We start from the raw sequence: 23668 nt of genomic DNA, 5'->3' as shown, positions 1-23668 counted from the left end.
AGTCATAGCACTTTATAGTACATATGTATAGTATAATATAGTATAGTATGTATAGTGTATAGTTTCATTATATAGATATTCCACTGTTACATTCTTAGCTTACGCATGTTTCATGATAACTACTTTTTGTGTATGTGATGTATTGCCATGTTTTTTGTTCTTGCTTAATGTAAGTAGTTCTGGATTAAGAGCGTCTGATAAATGACTACATTGTAAATTGTCTACCACACATAGAAATAGAAATGTGTCTAGCACAGGGGCCAACTCCTATCAATAATACACTTGTGAGCTTGTAGATCTGCTATTTTTCAATAGCTAAAGCATAACATAATGCTAACACCAAAAGGGGTTCCCGCCCCAAAATGGGATAATACACTTGTGATCTTGTAGATCTGCTATTTCAAGGTTTTTTTTTTAGAAAGCTTTTGAAAGTGAAAGTCTGTCTGAATAATATTGTTCCATTTCCTGAAAACAAATCTTTTCTACATAAAGGGTTTCCAGCCGACGGTGACAACCCAATAGTTCTGTGAACACGTCGTGTCTGGCTTCTAATAACAGGTCATTATAATGTTTAACTTCCATTCGTGGTTATTCCAAAAAGCCTTTTGATCCTTACAATCTAAGATGGCCTTCTTTATAAAGAAACGCTGCTACGGTTCTCGTTGGGCCTGTTCAAATGGAGGTTTAACCCATTTAGACCCGAGACCAGATTCTACAAAATGTCTTCTAAATCATAACAGTTTTTCCAATGTTTGTGGTTCTCAAACTATTTCATGTCAAGGACCCCAAAAATTATATATAATTGGCCGCCGACCCCCCATCTGAAAATATGTTGTTCCAGGGACTCCTCCAGAAGCAAAAACGTTCGCTCTGAAAGAATATATTTTCAAATATCTGCGCCACATTTTCACGATTTTTTCAAAAATAGCAGACCTACAAGCTCGTAGTGCGGCACTCGGTGCCGCGCTATGAGCTTGTAGATCTGCTATTTTTCAACAGCTAAAGTATAAGATAATGCTTAAAACATCAAAAGGGGTTCCCGTTCAGAATGGGTTAACGCGTCCCTCCAGGCACAGGGACACTTCAAAAGGTTCCCCCATTCAAAAGGACATAATGGTGTTAACGCTGTCCCACACATCCACAATGTCAAGGTTTTGTGAACATCTTAGAAAACCTGCCGTGCATCAGTCGGCCTGTTGTATCCTATCGTGACAGATCACAGAAAATAAACAAATGTTCTGAAATCGACAACTAATGTGTTGATCTGACGTTTTAGCAACAGCACGGACTGAGTGACCTTGTGGTTAGAGCTCTTCTTTCTTTCTCAAGAAACTAAATCTAAATGCCGCAAATAAATATGGGTATTTATTCTTCTGAGAGAATGTATCAATACATCAATGTATCAAGTATCAATACTGCATTAACTCATTTAGACCTAAGTTTGATTCTACTTTTGATGTCTTCTAAAACTTGACCGTTTTTCTGAAAAACCCATGTTTCTATGTCAGTGGTTCTCAAACATTTTCATGTCAAGGACCCCCAAAAATGAAATTGACCACCGACCCCCATCTGAAAATATGTTGTTCCAGGGACCCCCCAGAAGCAAAGATTGGAGTTAAAAATGTTTGCTGTGAAATATATTCAAAGATTTGTGCCACATTTGACGATTTTTCAAAAATAGCAGACCTACCAGCTCATAGCATGGCACCCGGTGCCGCGCTATGAGCTTGTAGATCTGCTATTTTTAAATAGCTAAAGCATAACATAATGCTTAAAACACCAAAAAGGGTGCCCGCACAAAATGGGTAAAACTCGGCAGAACTACTAATACTGCTAAAGGACTAATTGAAAAAAGAAATGAAAAATAGGTGTAAGTGAAAAGAGAACAAAGAGGTCTTAAATTCGCCCCCAAAAAATGTAATATCAGACCGGAGGACAAATTGGTTATTGTATATTTGGATGGCCATTAGCATGGCTACTCTCCTGGGGTCCAGGAATTATTTTTGGGAACTGTTGAGACGGTGAGCGGACCTCATTTATTCTTTTTTTGATCCCGTACCCGTCAAAATGTTGGGATCATTGTACGCGCGTGCACCTCTGGACCCAAAGAGGTGCACCTCTGGACCCAAAGAGGTGCACCTCTGGACCCAAAGAGGTGCACCTCTGGACCCAAAGATGTGCACCTCTGGACCCAAAGAGGTGCACCTCTGGACCCAAAGAGGTGCACCTCTGGACCGAAAGAGGTGCACCTCTGGACCCAAAGAGGTGCACCTCTGGACCCAAAGATGTGCACCTCTGGACCGAAAGAGGAGGTATAAATGTAAAGGATACCTCCACCAGGGGCCTGTGGTGGAGGAGGTATAAATGTAAAGGATACCTCCACCAGGGGCCTGTGGTGGAGGAGGTATAAATGTAAAGGATACCACCACCAGGGGCCTGTCGTGGAGGAGGTATAAATGTAAAGGACACCTCCACCAGGGGCCTGTCGTGGAGGAGGTATAAATGTAAAGGACACCTCCACCAGGGGCCTGTGGTGGAGGAGGTATAAATGTAAAGGATACCTCCACCAGGGGCCTGTGGTGGAGGAGGTATAAATGTAAAGGATACCACCACCAGGGGCCTGTCGTGGAGGAGGTATAAATGTAAAGGATACCACCACCAGGGGCCTGTCGTGCAGGACGTATCCGTTGGTGTCCCTCAGGGCCTTCTGGGCGCTGCGCTCGCTGGGGAGTCCCACGAACGCCTGTCCTTTCATCCTCCCCTCCTTCATTAGGACAATGTCAAACCTGAGACAGACAGAGACACACGCTGCTATCAATCACTAGCCCACTGAGACCTGAGCACCAGATTCCACAAAATGTCTTTTTATTTTTATATCCCACGATTTTGTAACACATTTTTTCACCCCCTGTGTCAATTATCTAATGTGATCCTGGGCTCTACACACCCTCCGCCAACCTGGGGAGAGCAACGGACTTGAACTCATGCTTCCTTCTATGCATGAGGAAATTTCATAAATTAGAAAACAAATGTTTAGGAATTGTTAGTGAAACAAGCTCAAGAGCTATGAGCTTGTAGATCTGCTATTTTCACTAGTTTGGTGTCCCGGAGAGACATCAAATGTATCTTTTGGTTCACTGGCTTAAAATGTCTGGGAACCAGTTCTAAATCATGACAGTTTTCAGTAGTGCTCAAACATTTTCACCTCAAGGACCACCACAAATTATATATGTATTCGGCCACTGACCCACTGAAGATATGAGTTAAAAACGTTCACCGTGAAAGAATATACATGTATTCAAAGAATCGAGCCACGTTTTCAACGATATTTCAAAAACAGCAGATCTACAAGATCGTAGCGTGTGTGCCGCGCTACGAGCTTGTAGATTTGCTATTTTTCCAACAGCTAAAGTTTAAAATAATGCGGTTAAAAGCTACGGTGACACAGATGCGTCCCCAGGTCTCAACGGGCTAGGGAGCACTTCCAATGCAAGACAAACACAGCAGGGATGTCTCCGTCCTACTGAGAAGCAGAAATATCACGCAGTATGTGATTGGCAATCTGCAGCAGAGGTATTTAGTGTAGAGGTTGTTGTCTAGACCATGGGAACGGGGCTGTCACCATTACACACACTGAAGTTGACGATTATTAATTGTCACACAGAAGATTGCGATTAACGATATAATTGTGTTTTTGGCATTGAACATTGGAACATATGAATAGAGAATACTTTTCCGTTTATGCCTCTGGTAATTCAAAACAATGCACAGGGCAGATGTGACAAATAACTGTTAACTCATTATTTGTTCGGCCCAAAATATTGTGTTTGTTGTTATGATTTGTCACGACTGTATTATGTATTGTTATACATGTGAAAGGTTCGAAATAAACTAAACAAAAAAAAAAGGTTTGAAATAAACTAAACAAAAAAAAAGGTTCGAAATAAACTAAACTAAAAAAAAGGTTCGAAATAAACTAAACTAAAAAAAAGGTTCGAAATAAACTAAACTAAAAAAAAGGTTAGAAAAAAAATAAATAAATAAAGTTGGCTTCGTACGACGCTTTAAAAGGTCTTTAAATAAATACTTTCTGAAACGTCTATGGGGGGAAAAAATGAAAGTGAAATTCTCTTCACAATTCTCTCGTCGTCATGAAAAGGGGCGGGACTGAGACGCTCTACGCTAAAAAAAAAAACACGATTTTGTAGGCCTCCAGATCATCAGGTAGATTATAGTTATAGTCACCAATGTACCGTTTTTAAATGTACAAATATATTTTTTTTACATAATAGGTAGTTCAACAACTAGTCAACTAGTAAAAAAAAGAAAAAAGGAAAAAAAAAAAAAAGAAGTGAATGACCTACACGAGGATGGTGGTTAAGTTCAAGTGGTTAAACTGTAGTTTGTACGGACTGATACTGTTGGCATTAGCTTTGGTCTCTCATAAAGAACAGTGCCAAGGCACAGCGGAGAGAGAGGTCAGTTGAGGGTTAAATTGACAAGAGTCATTAGTAATTGATGATCTAATAGAGTAATTAATTAAACGCGGCACTGATGCGTCGCAAGCAAGCTAAGAGCTAAGGGTTATAGAGCGTCGCAGTCCCGCCCCCTTTCATGACGACGCCAGGCCCAGGAAATGATTGCATGAATGCATTTTCCCCATAGACATTTCAAAAAGTATTAATTTAAAAAGTATTTATTTAAAGACGGTTACGCCGCGGACAAAGCCAACTGGAGTTGTGGCAAATCATGACAACAAACACAATATTTTGGACCAAACAAATAATTACAAAGAAGAAAAACAACAAAAAAAGTGTTGTAACCTGCCGTAACTCGAGTTGGCTTTGTCCGAGGCTCAAAAGGTCTTTAAATAAATACTTTTTGAATCGTCTATGAGGAAAACGAACGGGGAATCATTTCCTGGGGCGGGACTGCGACGCTCTATAGAAGTCTCCGTTAATCAATTCTGGGCGGGAACCCCTTTTGGTGTTTTAAGCATTATGTTATACTTTAGCTATTGAAAAATAGCAGATCTGCAAGCTCATAGATCTGCTATTTTTTGAAAAATCACAAAAATATGGCGCAAATCTTTGAATATATATTCTTTCAGAGCGTTTTTAACTCAAATCTTTGCTTCTGGGGGGGGGGGGGGGGTGTCACTGGAACAACATATTTTCAGATGGGGGGGGTCGGTGGCCAAATACATATAATTTTGGGGGTCCTTGACATAAAAAAGTTTGAGAACGTCGGGTTTTTTGAGAAGGTATTTTTTACAATGGTCCTCAGGTCTTAAAGGCGTAGTGAAACGGAAATGGTGGACATTTTATTTTGAAGTTTCAGACGGTCTCAAGTTGAAACACCGCTATGAAGTTTCTGAACCAATCAGAGCGTCGCATCCCTTCAGGCTATGGGACGGTAGCTAGGGAATGTTGCTATGTTATACGCAGCAGCGTGGTGTGTGTTTGTTTACAAATCAAATAGACAGCCAGCTGTACCAGTTTACTGTTATGTGGCTTATTTCTACCCTATAATGTTTTCAGATACATATTTTAGCGTGATGATTAAGTTGAAACCGAGTAATACACTGTCTGGATGTTATCTGGAATGGGAATAAAAACGGAGGATATCTGTAATCAATAGCAGCTGTGCTGCACGGATGCGCACATATTGGAGAGGATACGGGTGAGCTTCATTTTTATTGGCTTTTATCGATGTTGGCCTCGACACGTCATCACGCAGCACGTTTTCGTTTTCAGGAAGTAATAAAAAATATATTTTTATGGACTTTTGATATAAAAACACACAAAAATGAGAATTTTCCCATTTTTTTGGCATCCATTGTTAGGTATGCTCATATGATGACCACAGAGATGGTCTAAAAGTGTGAAAAACGTATTTTTCATTTCACTACACCTTTAACGTGTTAAACGTTAGAAGGGATTACGTACATGTTCCGCTCTGCTTCAGGTTTTAACGTGTTAAACGTTAGAAGGGATTACGTACATGTTCCGCTCTGCTTCAGGTCTTAACGTGTTAAACGTTAGAAGGGATTACGTACATGTTCCGCTCTGCTTCAGGTCTTAACGTGTTAAACGTTAGAAGGGATTACGTACATGTTCCGCTCTGCTTCAGGTCTTAACGTGTTAAACGTTAGAAGGGATTACGTACATGTTCCGCTCTGCTTCAGGTTTTAACGTGTTAAACGTTAGAAGGGATTACGTACATGTTCCGCTTTGCTTCAGGTCTTAACGTGTTAAACGTTAGAAGGGATTACGTACATGTTCCGCTCTGCTTCAGGTCTTAACGTGTTAAACGTTAGAAGGGATTACGTACATGTTCCGCTCTGCTTCAGGTCTTAACGTGTTAAACGTTAGAAGGGATTACGTACATGTTCCGCTCTGCTTCAGGTCTTAACGTGTTAAACGTTAGAAGGGATTACGTACATGTTCCGCTCTGCTTCAGGTCTTAACGTGTTAAACGTTAGAAGGGATTACGTACATGTTCCGCTCTGCTTCAGGTCTTAACGTGTTAAACGTTAGAAGGGATTACGTACATGTTCCGCTCTGCTTCAGGTCTTAACGTGTTAAACGTTAGAAGGGATTACGTACATGTTCCGCTCTGCTTCAGGTCTTAACGTGTTAAACGTTAGAAGGGATTACGTACATGTTCCGCTCTGCTTCAGGTCTTAACGTGTTAAACGTTAGAAGGGATTACGTACATGTTCCGCTCTGCTTCAGGTCTTAACGTGTTAAACGTTAGAAGGGATTACGTACATGTTCTGCTCTGCTTCAGGTCTTAACGTGTTAAACGTTAGAAGGGATTACGTACATGTTCCGCTCTGCTTCAGGTCTTAACGTGTTAAACGTTAGAAGGGATTACGTACATGTTCCGCTCTGCTTCAGGTCTTAACACTTAGACCGCTATCATTTATTGAAAAATTAGGATCTAATTCACGCCAGCATTTTTTTAATTTGAGCTCTTATTTTGAAAATCCGCCATTTCCGGTCCACAACCGGTAGTCCTACGTTAGGAGTTTTCACACAGCTGGATGGGCCTTGTTTACAAAGTGAATCCAGGCCGGAGCTCCGGAGAGCTCTAGATTGTCAGCTCTGTGCCGTCAAAGAAACGCTGTTTTGACCAAAAATGCCATCTGGGACAAGGAATAGGAGTTACAGGCGATTGAAAGAAATGGATAGAATGGATGCTTATGGCGACGACGATCTAAGATGGGCGATCCAGTTCTGTGCTAACAACACAGCTAGCTAACCGGCTAACGTGAGTAGCATTTTGGCTCGAGCAATCGAACGCGCTATAAAAGCTCAATTGCCGGAGGCCGTCGGCAATGGCGATAAGCGTCACTATCAAAATTAGGCTTCAATTGACTTTAATCGTCGGCAATGGCGCGGAGGGTGTTAACGTGTTAAACGTTAGAAGGGATTACGTACATGTTCCGCTCTGCTTCAGGTTTTAACGTGTTAAACGTTAGAAGGGATTACGTACATGTTCCGCTCTGCTTCAGGTCTTAACGTGTTAAACGTTAGAAGGGATTACGTACATGTTCCGCTCTGCTTCAGGTTTTAACGTGTTAAACGTTAGAAGGGATTACGTACATGTTCCGCTCTGCTTCAGGTCTTAACGTGTTAAACGTTAGAAGGGATTACGTACATGTTCCGCTCTGCTTCAGGTCTTAACGTGTTAAACGTTAGAAGGGATTACGTACATGTTCCGCTCTGCTTCAGGTCTTAACGTGTTAAACGTTAGAAGGGATTACGTACATGTTCCGCTCTGCTTCGTGTTAAACGTTAGAAGGGATTACGTACATGTTCCGCTCTGCTTCCGACGAAGGGTCGATGTATCTGCCGTAGATGTATTTCAGGTCCTGAGAGAGAGACAATAACACAAGTCAATAAATACATACTAACAGTAGCATTAACAGGTGTTGTTATAGTGTCATAGAATACCAGTGATGTAAATAGGTTTTCAATGTAATGGGTCCCGGGATGCACAGGTGGTCATTCAAATGAGTCCCAAAAAATTCTTGTGAGTCCCAAAAAAAATCACACCTGTGTGAAGTGAGTGGTGCAACTCCGTGAGGGGGTTCGCGGGGGGGGGGGAGTTCCAGACCCAGGAATGCGCCCAGGTGGCCGGGCCGGTTCCGGCGTGCCGTGCCGTGCCGCGTCCGAAACGGTTGAGAAATGACAGTTACCGTGTGGCGGTCCCTCTACTGTACCCTCTACTGTACTGTACTGTCATGTATTGGCACCCCCCGAAAGCATCATATATACAGTTAATACGTGCGTGAGTGTTTGTGTGTGCGTTAGGTACAGATGGTGAAAAACAACCATGCTATTTTTGTGCCCAGACACACACATAGCTCCGTAAGGGAGTGGTTGCACCACTCAAAAATAATAATAAAACATCTTTTATAAAAAAATATATATATAAAAATATCAAATAGGCCTATACAGTATATCTTTTTATGTAGGCTAGTAGTATTAGCAAGCATATTATTGCAGTTGCAATTATTGTACTTAGCCAAAATGTAAATAGGTTTGCCATTGTGGATGTAAAATAATGTATTTGGAAAAGTGGAACTTAGAAGTCACTTGAGTCCCTGTCTACAGGGAAGAATGGCAGCTGCAAAAAAGACAGATTCACAAGCTCTCAACGCGCCGCATGCGCCTGTCTCTGCAGCGCCGTTTACAACGTGTTGAGAGCATGTAGATCAACGTGAACGAACCCCTGACACCAGCGCTGCAAAAACAAACGCGTTGAGAACCCGCAGATGCGCCCATCTCTGCAGCGCCGTTTGCAGCGCGTTGAGAGCTTGTAGATCTGTCTGTTTTTGCAGCGCTGGTGTCAGGATTCGTTCACGTTACAGGCGGACATGAAGTGAAGTTCAATCAGTGCGTTGAATCAGCAGCAGCAACAAGCTAATAGCCAACACCACCACCACCAGTCTGTTAGCATAGCTCGTTGCTAACGATTTGTCACTCCGTCTTTTTCTTTTCTCTCTTTTATTATTTTTCCCCCCGACTTCACGGGTCGCGCATTGGGTTGTGATGAGACCCGATGTTGCAGCCTGTGTGTGACCGAAAGAGTGCTAGACTTCCACGTAGAACAGTGTGTGACCGAGAGAGTGCCAGTCTTCAGTGCAGCCAGGATAAAGTTGCGTTCACAGGATGCAGAGGCTTTTGGTTTATTGCGTCCCAACTATAAAGTGCGTTTTGGGACGCAAAACGCACCCTATTTACATCACTGGAATACATCCATTTTAGAGCATACCTATCTACACGCACCTCGACAGTGGGTGCAGGGCCAATAAGACATCTCTACAGTGGGTGCAGGGCCAAAAAGACACCTCCACAGTGGGTGCAGAGCCAATAAGACACCTCCACAGTGGGTGCAGGGCCAATAAGACACCTCCACCGTGGGTGCAGGGCCAATAAGACACCTCCACAGTGGGTGCAGGGCCAATAAGACACCTCCACAGTGGGTGCAGGGCCAATAAGACACCTCCACAGTGGGTGCAGGGCCAATAAGGCACCTCCACAGTGGGTGCAGGGCCAATAAGACACCTCGACAGTGGGTGCAGGGCCAATAAGACACCTCGACAGTGGGTGCAGGGCCAATAAGACACCTCCACAGTGGGTGCAGGGCCAATAAGACACCCCCACAGTGGGTGCAGGGCCAATAAGACACCTCCACAGTGGGTGCAGGGCCAATAAGACACCTCCACAGTGGGTGCAGGGCCAATAAGTCACCTCGACAGTGGGTGCAGGGCCAATAAGACACCTCGACAGTGGGTGCAGGGCCAATAAGACACCTCCACAGTGGGTGCAGGGCCAATAAGACACCTCCACAGTGGGTGCAGGGCCAATAAGGCACCTGCACAGTGGGTGCAGGGCCAAGAAGACACCTCCACAGTGGGTGCAGGGCCAATAAGACACCTCGACAGTGGGTGCAGGGCCAATAAGACACCTCCACAGTGGGTGCAGGGCCAATAAGACACCTCGACAGTGGGTGCAGGGCCAATAAGGCACCTCCACTTTTTTCCCATAGACATTTCAAAACATATTTATTTAAAGACCTTTTAAGCATCGTACGAAGCCAACTCGAGTCGTGACAAATCATGACAACACACACAATATTTTGGACCAAACAAATAATTACAAAGAAGAAAAACAACAAAAAAAAGTGTTGTAACCTGCCGTTTTTTTCTACTTTCTAATTCTTTGTTTGGCCCAAAACATTGTGTTTATATTAGGCCTGTCAGTCGATTAAAATATTTAATCGTGATTAATCGCATGATTGCCCATAGTTAATCGCCGATTAATCGCAAATTAATCGCATATTTTTTATCCGTTCCAAAATTACCTTAAATCAGTGGTTTTCAAGATTTGTCATATCAAGGTCCATTATTTATTCTGCATTTGAGCCACGGAACCACCATTTGATGACATTTAGCCTCTCAGACCCAAACTAAAGAACTGTATTGATGTTGGTACCATTAGGAGAGATAACAGGCTGTATGTTGATCAAAATAACATGTTTTATAAGTTCTCTAATTGTGTAGACTTCTTGTAAATTAACTTTAAGTAATGCATTTGTTTAACAATTATTCAACTCTTGGGAGTTAAAGATCTATAAGGGTTCATTTGGTTACCAACCCTCCATCATTTAGCTGTGGGCCACCTGGAATACCCTCAGGGACCACTGGTGGTCTTTTCAAGTTTTAAATACTCAACATGGGAGAATGCTTGCTTTATTGCAAATGCCATGGAAGAGGGAAACAAAATCATAAACACACACACACACACACACACACACACACACACACACACACACACACACACACACACACACACACACACACACACACACACACACACACACACACACACACACACACACACACACACACACACACACACGAGCCCCTGCACCTCTCTCTCCTGCAAGTCAACATTAGCTTTAGCACTCATTAGCATGGTCTGTGTAGCATGATTAGCATCAAGCTTTCACAACTAACTAACTATGTTTGTCAACCAAAACTGCCAGAGTTTTGCTTTTGCCCAATGCCCACTTCAAAGAGCTTCTGATCTAACACATTGTGAAGCAAATTAATTAATAACGAGCCCAACAGAGGCATTCAGCCTCTGCTCACAGCGCAACTGTCCAGTGCCCTATAGTACTGACGGTCCGGAGTCCGGACTGAGTGTGGGAATGGTAGAGAGAGAGAGTGGGGGGGGGGGGGGGGGGGGGGGGGGGGATGAGAGAGAGGGGGGCATAAACCCTGCCATTCCGAAACACCGCCATTCCGAAAGGTTGGTATACGCTAGTCTGTGAATGGCCGCTCATTCTGCCCCACGGAGCTGTTATTATGAGCCCTATCAATGGCCGCTCATTCGGACCCCAATACGCGTGCGTCCATAAACCCAACGTGTCTGATGAGCGCCCATTGACTCGGGAATGGGCTTTGAACAAATAAACCTATAGTATAGAACGAACCAGCAGAACGACCAGAGACGCACAGCATCACCAGCTGGCTGTATGCCCAATCCGTAGAGCTCCACCTGGCCGGAGCGCACAGTCCCGCAACACTCACTTTTATTTAATTCATAACAAGTCATAACCTACTGTAAGCTAATTCCATCTCGCCCCAGCTTTTTTCCGCCGACCTCACGTGCTTAGATTTTGAGTTTTTTTTTCTCTAGTGGATTTTTTATATATGTTTTAATATGGGCCTACTTTTATTTCTACTCCACTACATGTCCACTTTACTGCAGTAAAATTAGGCCTATTTAATGCCTATTTTGCATTTTTTACATTTGCAAACTGTTTTTGTTTTGTTTTTTTATACCGATGTGTAACTGCTGATGTCATGTCATTGCAAGGAACAGTAAAGGCCTTTCTCAAATGTTGATTACCGGACTTATTTCTTCATTGCAATATTGATACTTTAACTTAAGCAAAATGTTTTTTTGACTATGTTTAAAGCACCCTCTTCTGCACGCCTCTTGTTCCTCGGTGAACGGCGAAACCCCCGCATATTGCTTCCGTTATCATCACCAAATGTATCCATTAGGAAGACGCATTTTCTTTGAGGATTTGCATTGTGCTACCAATGGCATGCGTTCTCATGCACGTTAATCATTTATTTATTGCTGCTGCGCTGTTATTATTATGTGCAGTATTTACGCACATAGCCTCGTTTTGGTTTGATATTAGTCCAGACCAGACTGTGCGATCTCATCTCATGGATTCCTTCTGAAGACTTCAATTATGGGCATATGTGGACTATTATGGACAGATTAGCATAAACACCCCATGCTCATGCTGGTTTTCTTTCCAATTGCGCAGTGAGCAACAGGCACAGTCTTATTTTCCATTCTACACCAGTTCCGACATTTTTATTCAAAGCTGTAACATTACCTTTTCCTTGAGTTAATATAATATTTGATACATAAAATTATCATGCACAAGTTGATCATTATAGCCTAAATAACGCTATGTCAATCCTGCATGCCAATGATTAATGAGATGAAAGTTTCATCATACTTCTGGTGGTTACGGAGTAATTCGAATCACAGACAGCCTTCTGAATGTGGCTATTTGGAGAGCTCCAAGTTGATCACAGACAGCCTTCTGAATGTGGCTATTTGGAGAGCTCCAAGTTGATCACAGACAGCCTTCTGAATGTGGCTATTTGGAGAGCTCCAAGTTGATCACAGACAGCCTTCTGAATGTGGCTATTTGGAGAGCTCCAAGTTGATCACAGACAGCCTTCTGAATGTGGCTATTTGGAGAGCTCCAAGTTGATCACAGACAGCCTTCTGAATGTGGCTATTTGGAGAGCTCCAAGTTGATCACAGACAGCCTTCTGAATGTGGCTATTTGGAGAGCTCCAAGTTGATCACAGACAGCCTTCTGAATGTGGCTATTTGGAGAGCTCCAAGTTGATCACAGACAGCCTTCTGAATGTGGCTATTTGGAGAGCTCCAAGTTGATCACAGACAGCCTTCTGAATGTGGCTATTTGGAGAGCTCCAAGTTGATCACAGACAGCCTTCTGAATGTGGCTATTTGGAGAGCTCCAAGTTGATCACAGACAGCCTTCTGAATGTGGCTATTTGGAGAGCTCCAAGTTGATCACAGACAGCCTTCTGAATGTGGCTATTTGGAGAGCTCCAAGTTGATCACAGACAGCCTTCTGAATGTGGCTATTTGGAGAGCTCCAAGTTGATCACAGACAGCCTTCTGAACGTGGCTATTTGGAGAGCTCCAAGTTGATCACAGACAGCCTTCTGAATGTGGCTATTTGGAGAGCTCCAAGTTGATCACAGACAGCCTTCTGAACGTGGCTATTTGGAGAGCTCCAAGTTGATCACAGACAGCCTTCTGAATGTGGCTATTTGGAGAGCTCCAAGTTGATCACAGACAGCCTTCTGAACGTGGCTATTTGGAGAGCTCCAAGTTGATCACAGACAGCCTTCTGAATGTGGCTATTTGGAGAGCTCCAAGTTGATCACAGACAGCCTTCTGAACGTGGCTATTTGGAGAGCTCCAAGTTGATCACAGACAGCCTTCTGAATGTGGCTATTTGGAGAGCTCCAAGTTGATCACAGACAGCCTTCTGAATGTGGCTATTTGGAGAGCTCCAAGTTGATCACAGACAGCCTTCTGAACGTGGCTATTTGGAGAGCTCCAAGTTGATCACAGACAGCCTTCTGAATGTGGCTATTTGGAGAGCTCCAAGTTGCACACGGATGCTTGTTATTTTTTCCAGTGGTTCCTAAATGCTAGTTTCTTCAAATATATCTAATCTCCTAGTTCACAAGTTGTCGTGCTGTGATGCGTTGTGACATTAGAGAGAACTTTGAACTATTGCGCTTGAGATTTGGGTAAATTCTGGGTTAAAACTATAGCTATAGAGGGAGAGAGAGAGAGAGAGGGGTGAGAGGGGTTGTTACTGAAATCGGTGCGGAGTGATTGATTGATTGATTGTGCTGTGGCGGCAGTAGGTCACTCAGGGGAATATGAGAGAGAGAGAGAGAGAGAGAGAGAGATTTAACTTGCGCACATGCACATGGTGAGCTCTGTGCGCTCCGGAGATTTAACTTTCGGAATGGCGGGGCGAATTCTTCCATGGGGAAACATCGCCATTCCGATATATGGAAGTGAACCTTCGGAATGGCGGTGGTTCGGAATGGCGGTGCGTAACCATTGGAATCTGCCTGCCTGCATTCAGATGCATGCGTCTCGCAACCGCTCTGTCAAACTTCACCGTGCGTTAATCGCGCGTTAATTAAATTAACGCCGTTAAAAGGACGTCGAGTTAACGCACGATTAACGCGTTAACTTTGACAGCCTTAGTTTATATATATGATTTCTCACGACAAGAGTTGGCTTTGTCCGCGGCGTAAGCGTCTTTAAATAAATACTTTCTGAAAAGTCTATGAGGAAAATGAACGGGGATTTATTTTCCGGGTCTCTCGGGGGGGCGGGGCTGCGACGCTCTATAGCAGGGGTTCTCAACGTTTTTGGCCGGGGACCCCCGGAAATGCTTTGGCAATGTCTCGGGACCCCCGCCCCGCCCCCTCCCGACCCCCAATATAAATTGACTGCTACAATAACCTTAACCCATTTTGGGCGGGAACCCCTTTGTGTTTTAAGCATTATGTTATAATTTAGCTATTGAAAAAAAGCAGATCTACAAGCTCGTAGCGCGCCACCGAGTGGCGCGCTACGAGCTTGTAGGTCTGCTATTTTAGAAAAATCGTGAAAATAAAATTTAAAAATAAATCTTTTTTTTTTTTTTTTTTTTTTAAAATAATTTGGGGACCCCCTAAAATAATTTGGCGACCCCCCGAGGGGTCGCGACCCACGGGTTGAGAACCCCTGCTCTATAGTGCTGCACAATGAATCGGGGAAAAAAATAATGCAATCTAGATACAGATACACAATTGATCACATTGTGTGAAGAATCGTGAAGATCCACAATTCTTGTGGAGGAAGATTGAGATTCACATTTTGAGCTAGACTCGTGCAGCACTAAATGATGCATGAGGGACTTGAGACAGAAAACAAGCCGTTACAAATGTACGACGTCATGCCAGCACACACAGACAAAGACTGTAACTAGAAGAAGTGCCCTTCTGGGCACAGGTCTCCACCAGGAGGATAGGACTGTGTGAGATGTTTGGCAAAATGTTTAGGAGTAATATAAACATGTTTGCCTTTGATGGAAATTGGATGATTTGAGGCATTTTGTTCCAAAAATGTGTTTTGCAAAAATCAACCTGTTGGTGGCGCTATAACAGGCCAATGTGAAAAGGGTGGGATATATTCCTCAGCCTAGTAAGAAAATGTGTGAAAGATTTCACGTAAATTGCATGCTGCGTTCATGATTTGAGGCTATTGTTCAAAACGGGGCAATCTTGCAAACTGTGAAAGCCAATTATAGCCAATTAGGATGGAATATGAAATATCGGACAGATCCAACTTGAGCACATGACCATAGAGATACTGTGTAACGATTTGTGAGATTTTTGGACAGAATCTGGAGGAGTAATGTAAAAAAATGTGTTTTACAAAAGTCGGCCTCCTGGTGGCGCTATAAAAGGCAGATGCGGAAATTGCAGGTCAAAGGTTTGTCCTTGGCCTCTAGGGAGTGTGCATGCAACGTTTCACGCAGATCGGTGCAGTTTTAGGTAAAAATGTGAAAAGCTGCCTCATGGTGGCGCTATAACAGGCCGTTCTGGAAAATGCGGGGCAGAGGTTCATCGTTGCCATCCAGGGAGTGTGTGTGCAAAGTTTGGCATCGACCGGGTTAACGGTGCCGGAGATTAGCTGTACACAGACGGACGGAAGGAAGGACGGACGGACGGACACACACACGGACGGACGGACACACACACACACGGACGGAGTGCAAAACATACTCTCTCCCCATGCCTTCGGCCTGGTGGAGACAAAAAACAGAAATTAAATACACCTACTTTCTCTTCCACCTGCTTGGCGATATTCTTCACGTAGAGTCTGCACGTGGGCTCACCGGGCTCGTACTTCTTAAACACGGACATCCTTTTGATCTCTGTTTGGAAAAAGAGAAATAAAAACCCTCAGCATATATTGTGTTAACACTTTAATTGCCTGGGGTTATTTAATCCATTACATTATAGAGCGTCGCAGTCCCGCCTCCTACCCTGGACCAGGAAATGAAACCCAATGCATTTTTCCCATAGACATTTCTTAAAGTATTTATTTAAAGACGGTTACGCCGCAGACAAAGCCAACTCGAGTCGTGACAACTCATGACAACACAAACAATATTTTGGACCAAACAAATAATGAGGAAAATGCATTGGGTTTCATTTCCTGGTCCAGGGTAGGAGGCGGGACTGCGACGCTCTATAGCGCCCAGTCGATTTATAAACACGGACCACTTTTACCGACGGACCGGTTGTGTGTGTAGCAGCTAACAATAGCCACACCACTCTAGAGTCGATCGACAACAATGGGAGGTAAGAATAAATCTATCGCGACTAGCGACTGGACCGCGGAGGGCCGTCTAACACGTCTTTTTTCATAATTAGACGGGATGATTCAGATCGCGAGTTATTAACGTTTTAAGATTTTCATTGTCGTCGGCTAAACAGGGGAGGGAGATTTTTGATGACGTCTCACTCTTACGCAACATCGAGGATTGCCCAACAGGCGCTCCCAGGCTGTGGAGTGATGCGATCCGTTTTCATATCAATAAACTTCGTTCAAAATATGAACGCGAGCGATCATGGAGCGATAATATTGAAACGAGAGAAAGGTAAGCAAGCAAAAATATGTCTGTTTTTTCTTCTGGAACGGAAGGGGGGCCGGGGGGGGGGGGGTCTACAGAGTAAAAGCGGCCATATCTTCCAGGCACCCGAGCTTCTATTTTGAAGGAATCCCGGCGCTAGTTGTGTGGTGTGGTTTTTGTACCGTCTCTGGACAGCCGTCCTTTGTCCAGCTCCTTCCTGGAGATGACGTCGGTGGGAAGGCCGTCGCTGTCCTCGCTGTCCCCGTCCTGGTCCTGGGAGGGACGGGCGCTCGACGGGTACATCTTCCCGAAACCTTCCCCTTCCTCCCCCTCCTCCGCCTCCGGGCCCGCTGCCGGCCCCCCTCCTCTCTCGTCCTCTACAGGGGGGACAAAAAGGGGGGACAAACAGGGGGGACAAACAGGGGGGACAAACAGGGGGGGACAAACAGGGGGGACAAAGTTCAACAAAACAAGACTTTGAATGGATCAAGCACTGAAAAAAAAACACCACACAGGAGGTTAATGGTCGCTGTCGCGGGTTAGTGCTGCCAACGAATATTCCACATTCAAATGAATATTTGAATGTAAAAAAAAAAAAAAGAATAATCGAATATTTTAAATTAAGATTCGAATTAAAATAAATAACAATAAAATTGCTGTGTGAGTTCTGGCGAGACTCTGTGCCACGTAAACTAAAACATTATACAAAAATTAGGCTATTAAGATTGAATCATTCATTTGATCTCGCAAGACTCAAGAGAGCGCATTTCTCAGCACCAACCCATACAGGACCGGCCCATACAGGACCGGCCCATACAGGACCGGCCCATACAGGACCGGACCATACAGGACCATACAGGACCGGCCCATACAGGACCGGCCCATACAGGACCATACAGGACCATACAGGACCGGCCCATACAGGACCGGCCCATACAGGACCGGCCCATACAGGACCATACAGGACCGGCCCATACAGGACCGGCCCATACAGGACCGGACCATATAGAGAAAGAAAGAGAAAGTTGTACGGCATACTAGGCTGCAATATTCATATCATATTCATATTAAAAATCATATACATTCGACATTCGAAATTTTAAGGCCATACCATTTCACCGTGCGTGCGTGCAGGTGGTACTACTAGAAGCAGTCAAGCGGTAGAGGTAAAAATCCTGGGGAACAACTTATCAGCCACATGTACCTCCTCGTGTACGCAACGCTCTGGAGCGAGACGGGCCGCGCAGCACCTCCACCGATACAGAGAGACTGGATCACTCACATTATCCTCCGCCCTTATCTCTCCAACCTCCACCACCTCTGCTTTTCATATAAAATGGCGTGTTTATCGAAACCCACCCCACCCCCCAGAAACAAGACTAATCCCAAAAAGCCACCCGTCACAGTTGATCTCTCCCCGGCTTCGCCTTTATGAGAAATCTTTCTGGTTTCAGAGGTTTGAGATCTATTTGACTTCCTGGGAGGTTTTTCTGTGGCGAGGGAGTGAAGTCACGGAGACAGATGTCTATCCCATTCAGAACGGGAGAACGAACCCCTTCTGGTGTTTTATCATGCATTATGTTATACTGTAGCTATTGAAAAATAGCAGATCTACAAGCTCGTAGCGCGGCACCGAGTGCCGCGCTATGAGCTTGTAGATCTGCTAATTTCTTTAAAAAAAAAAAACTTGAAAATGTGGCGCAAATCTTTGAATATATTATTCTTTCAGAGCGAACGTTTTTAACTCAAATCTCTGCTTCTCGGCCTCGGGTGTCTCTGGAACAACATATTTTCAGATGGGGCTCGGTGGGCCAAATACATCGTCAGGGGGTCCTTGAACGCCTGGGGGTCCTTGGACGCCTGGGGGTCCTTGAACGCCTGGGGGTCCTTGGACCATGAAATAGTTTGAGAACCACTGATGTAGAAACAGGTTGTCGTCATTTTGTAGAATTTGGTCTGGGGTCTAAAGGGTTAACTGGAGAGAGAGGAGAGATAAGGAACGCGAGGCTCAGAGAGAGAGAGAGAGAGAGGAGCCCAGAGATGACATTTCCTCTTCTCGCAGATATAGCGGCACAGCATCTGTGATATAGGTGGGTGTGGGTGTGTATGTGTGTGTGTGTGTGTGTGTGTGTGTGTGTGTGTGTGTGTGTGTGTGTGTGTGTGTGTGTGTGTGTGTCTTCTTGTAAGTGTGATAAACTATGGGGCCGATTGGTTAACCCATTTAGACCCGAGAGGACGATTCTACAAAATAATGTCTTCTAAAAAATGTTTCTGAAAAAAACGTATATTTCTATGTCAGTCGTTCTCAAACATTTTCATGTCAAGGACTCCCCCCAAACATATATGTAATTGGCCTACCGACCCCCATCTGAAAATATGTAGTTCCAGATGGGAGTCACCCTCTTCCGAGAAGCAAAGATTTGAGTTAAAAACGTTCGCTCTGAAAGAATATATATATATAATGGTTCAAATAAAACACCAAAAGGGGTTCCCGCCCAGAACGGGTTAACCCATTCTGGACGGGAACCCGTTTTGGTGTTTTAACTAAGCATTATGTTATACTTTAGCTATTGGAAAATAGCAGATCTACAAGCTCGTAGCGCGCCACCGAGTGGCGCGCTACGAGCTTGTAGGTCTGCTATTTTTGAAAAATCGTAAAAATGCGGCACAAACCTTTGAATATATATTCTTTCAGAGCGAACGTTTTTTTTTAAATTTCGACGTCAGGACTAAACAGGTTAAGGGTCCTGTCCTGATGTAAAGGAGAATTGGATGGGATTAAACAACTGCTGCCACACAGTGTTATCCCCCGTTGGGTTTTATCTGCTTTCCACTGTAGGGAATTGGGTTTTTTTTCTCTCTCTCTCCTTGGTTTAGAAAAGTACGCTAGAAGAAGTTGTTCCAGTTGTCTGTGAGTGTTGTAGGTCTGCCCGCCTGGACATAATATGCCCCATATTGTTTCTAGGAATATTTGTATTAGTATATACGGGTCTCTGAACTCACAATGATGCGATGCATTGTGAGCTTGTACATAGGCCATTTCCGCCATTCATCATATAACGCAGATGTTCTTTTACGAGTTCCTCCCCAGCTACCTACCACACACACACACGCACACGCACACGCACACACACACACACACACACACACACACACACACACACACCACGTTAAATAGAAGTCAACTTGCGTGGACATCTCTTACCTTCGCTTTCATCTGCATCTGCCTGTTGATTCCGGCCTCCTCCTCCTCCTCCTCCTCCTCCTCCCAATATGGCGGCCACATCCGGAACGGAGATGTGGAACTCTATCCTCTTGGTCGCGGTGGCCTGCGGCTGCTCGAAGATGTCGGAGGGCTGCAGCGTCGGCCCCGGAGCACTGAGTCCCAGGACAGAGAAACACCATTTTAGTGAGGTCCGGGGACCCCTAGGGGTCCTGGAGAGAGTTCCAGGGGGTCCCCAGCTAAATGATAATTTGGAACCAAATGGACCCTTATGGGTCTGTAACTCTGAGAGTGTACAAATGGAATTTGGTTCCATTTGTACACTCTCAGAGTTAAATTAACAATGATTTTACAATATAAAGTGGGGTCTCAAAATCCCATTAAATGTGGGGTCCGTAGACTAATGCATGTAAAACTGGGGGTCCTTGAAATGAAACGGGTTGAGAATCACTGCTAGAGCCGTAAAACTCTTCTCTCATGGGGGTCCCTGGCATATCCTTTCAAATGGAGGTCCGCGGGCTAAGTAGTGTCAATTTGGGGGTCCTTGACAAAGAGTTTGGGAACCACTAGCGTACCTGTGAGAGTCAGAAGGCCTGGGAGCGTACAGGAGGTCTGTACCTGTGAGAGTCAGAAGGCCTGGGAGCGTACAGGAGGTCTGTACCTGTGAGAGTCAGAAGGCCTGGGAGGGTACAGGAGGTCTGTACCTGTGAGAGTCAGAAGGCCTGGGAGCGTACAGGAGGTCTGTACCTGTGAGAGTCAGAAGGCCTGGGAGGGTACAGGAGGTCTGTACCTGTGAGAGTCAGAAGGCCTGGGAGCGTACAGGAGGTCTGTACCTGTGAGAGTCAGAAGGCCTGGGAGGGTACAGGAGGTCTGTACCTGTGAGAGTCAGAAGGCCTGGGAGCGTACAGGAGGTCTGTACCTGTGAGAGTCAGAAGGCCTGGGAGCGTACAGGTCTGTACCTGTGAGAGTCAGAAGGCCTGGGAGCGTACAGGAGGTCTGTACCTGTGAGAGTCAGAAGGCCTGGGAGCGTACAGGAGGTCTGTACCTGTGAGAGTCAGAAGGCCTGGGAGGGTACAGGAGGTCTGTACCTGTGAGAGTCAGAAGGCCTGGGAGCGTACAGGAGGTCTGTACCTGTGAGAGTCAGAAGGCCTGGGAGGGTACAGGAGGTCTGTACCTGTGAGAGTCAGAAGGCCTGGGAGCGTACAGGAGGTCTGTACCTGTGAGAGTCAGAAGGCCTGGGAGCGTACAGGAGGTCTGTACCTGTGAGAGTCAGAAGGCCTGGGAGGGTACAGGAGGTCTGTACCTGTGAGAGTCAGAAGGCCTGGGAGCGTACAGGAGGTCTGTACCTGTGAGAGTCAGAAGGCCTGGGAGCGTACAGGTCTGTACCTGTGAGAGTCAGAAGGCCTGGGAGGGTACAGGAGGTCTGTACCTGTGAGAGTCAGAAGGCCTGGGAGCGTACAGGAGGTCTGTACCTGTGAGAGTCAGAAGGCCTGGGAGGGTACAGGAGGTCTGTACCTGTGAGAGTCAGAAGGCCTGGGAGCGTACAGGAGGTCTGTACCTGTGAGAGTCAGAAGGCCTGGGAGCGTACAGGAGGTCTGTACCTGTGAGAGTCAGAAGGCCTGGGAGGGTACAGGAGGTCTGTACCTGTGAGAGTCAGAAGGCCTGGGAGCGTACAGGAGGTCTGTACCTGTGAGAGTCAGAAGGCCTGGGAGCGTACAGGAGGTCTGTACCTGTGAGAGTCAGAAGGCCTGGGAGCGTACAGGAGGTCTGTACCTGTGAGAGTCAGAAGGCCTGGGAGCGTACAGAAGGCTATAAGGTGTACCTGTGAGAGTCAGAAGGCCTGGGAGCGTACAGGAGGCTATAAGGTGTACCTGTGAGAGTCAGAAGGCCTGGGAGCGTACAGGAGGGGTGTACCTGTGAGAGTCAGAAGGCCTGGGAGCGTACAGAAGGCTATAAGGTGTACCTGTGAGAGTCAGAAGGCCTGGGAGCGTAGAGGAGGTCCTTGATCTTGGGTTTCTTCCTCCTGGAAGCCACTTTGGTCCTCAGAGGTCTCTTACAGGTCCGGTTGACCAGACCCATCAGACGAGCAATCCTGAGAGAAAAGCCAACAGCTCCAATGAATGAGGATTTAATACTAATACTAATTCTGATATTCCGGAGGATGGTGCAAGGCCGATATGGAGCATATTACGGCGTTTACAACTTTAAACGCGTGACCGTAATGTCACGTTACGGTACGACACTGGAGAGCTGGTTATTGGATCAAGAAAAATAAATATTGTCACTCTCGACATGGTGCCCCTCTTTGGGTAATGATGTCATATAGGCAAATAGGCGATTCAAATCCATTCAAACTGGTGACTATTTAACCGATTTTAAACATTGTTATAATTTAGCTATTGAAAAATAGATCTATTTTTGTCGTGAAAATGTTTTTAACTCAAATCTTTGCTTCTGGGGGGGGGGGGGGGGGGTAGTCCTGGAACAACCTATTTTCAGATGAGGGTCGGAGGCCAATTACATATCATTTTTGGGGGTCCTTGACATGAAATATTGAGCACCACTGATACAGAAACATTAGGTATTTCAGAAAACCGTCAGAATTTAGAAGACATTTTTTTAATTTAATTTAATTTAAGTAAAGAAAATGAGAATAAAATGCAGGATCTAAAGTATAGTATTGCAAAGAGGATAAGAGACGAAAAATGTGAAAACAATTTCATCGAATTTCAATAATTGAAATACGATGAAATTGTTATGGCAAAAAAATAGCAGATGTGCAAGCAGGTGGCATCGTGACCCGTTGTGAGCTTGTAGATCTGCTATCGTTGACACAGTCGTTCCGGGAACGTATAAAACAGGTGGTTTTAGACATCGGTAGCGGTCACCTCTCCTTGTCCTCGTCCTCTCCGCTCTCGTACTCGGACCCCTCCCCGCTGGACAGATCCATCTCCTCCCCCTCCTCCTCCTCCTCCTCCTGGGGTAAGGGGGGGTAGTGTGGGGGCATGGGGGGGGGCATGGGGATGGGCGGGGCCGGGGGCAGCGCCTCAAACTACGGGAGACCAGAAGAGAGACCGAGAGAGAGAGAGAGACAGAGAGAGAGAGAGAGACAGAGAGAGACAGAGACAGAGAGAGACAGAGACAGAGACAGAGACAGAGAGAGAGAGAGAGAGACAGAGACAGAGACAGAGAGAGTGAGTGAGTGAGTGAGTGAGTGAGTGAGTGAGTGAGTGAGTGAGAGAGAGAGTGAGTGAGAGAGACAGAGAGAGACAGAGAGAGAGAGAGAGAGAGGGAGAGAGACAGAGAGAGACAGAGACAGAGAGAGACAGAGAGAGAGAGAGAGACAGAGACAGAGAGACAGAGACAGAGACAGAGAGAGAGAGAGAGAGACAGAGACAGAGACAGAGAGAGAGAGAGAGAGACAGAGACAGAGACAGAGAGACAGAGAGAGAGAGACAGAGACAGAGACAGAGACAGAGACAGAGACAGAGACAGAGAGAGAGAGAGACAGACAGTGAGTGAGTGAGTCAGTGAGTGAGTGAGTGAGTGAGTGAGTGAGTGAGTGAGTGAGTGAGTGAGTGAGTGAGTGAGTGAGTGAGTGAGTGAGAGAGACAGAGAGAGAGACAGAGAGAGAGACAGAGAGAGAGA

The 23668-nt window shown here is 45.2% G+C and overlaps 1 protein-coding gene across 3 annotated transcripts in view; it reads right to left on the bottom strand.

Annotated features, from left to right (window-relative positions):
• rnpc3 (RNA-binding region (RNP1, RRM) containing 3) overlaps positions 1-23668 on the bottom strand; it is a 50824-nt gene that overhangs the window by 8408 nt on the left and 18748 nt on the right. For all 3 annotated transcript variants that reach the window (XM_079490233.1, XM_079490235.1, XM_079490234.1), the window contains exons 8-14: positions 22909-23072; positions 21984-22112; positions 20003-20175; positions 16980-17174; positions 16001-16095; positions 7821-7879; positions 2654-2786 (exon numbers count right to left, since the gene is read on the bottom strand). In XM_079490233.1, the coding sequence (XP_079346359.1) occupies positions 2654-2786; positions 7821-7879; positions 16001-16095; positions 16980-17174; positions 20003-20175; positions 21984-22112; positions 22909-23072 (948 nt within the window). The remainder of the gene's footprint in view (positions 1-2653; positions 2787-7820; positions 7880-16000; positions 16096-16979; positions 17175-20002; positions 20176-21983; positions 22113-22908; positions 23073-23668) is intronic.

This window comes from Electrona antarctica, assembly GCF_951216825.1.
Source record: "Electrona antarctica genome assembly, chromosome: 20".
NCBI lineage: Eukaryota > Metazoa > Chordata > Actinopteri > Myctophiformes > Myctophidae > Electrona > Electrona antarctica.
The sequence above is the reverse complement of the archived record's forward strand: the minus strand, read 5'-3'. Positions and strand labels throughout refer to the sequence as shown.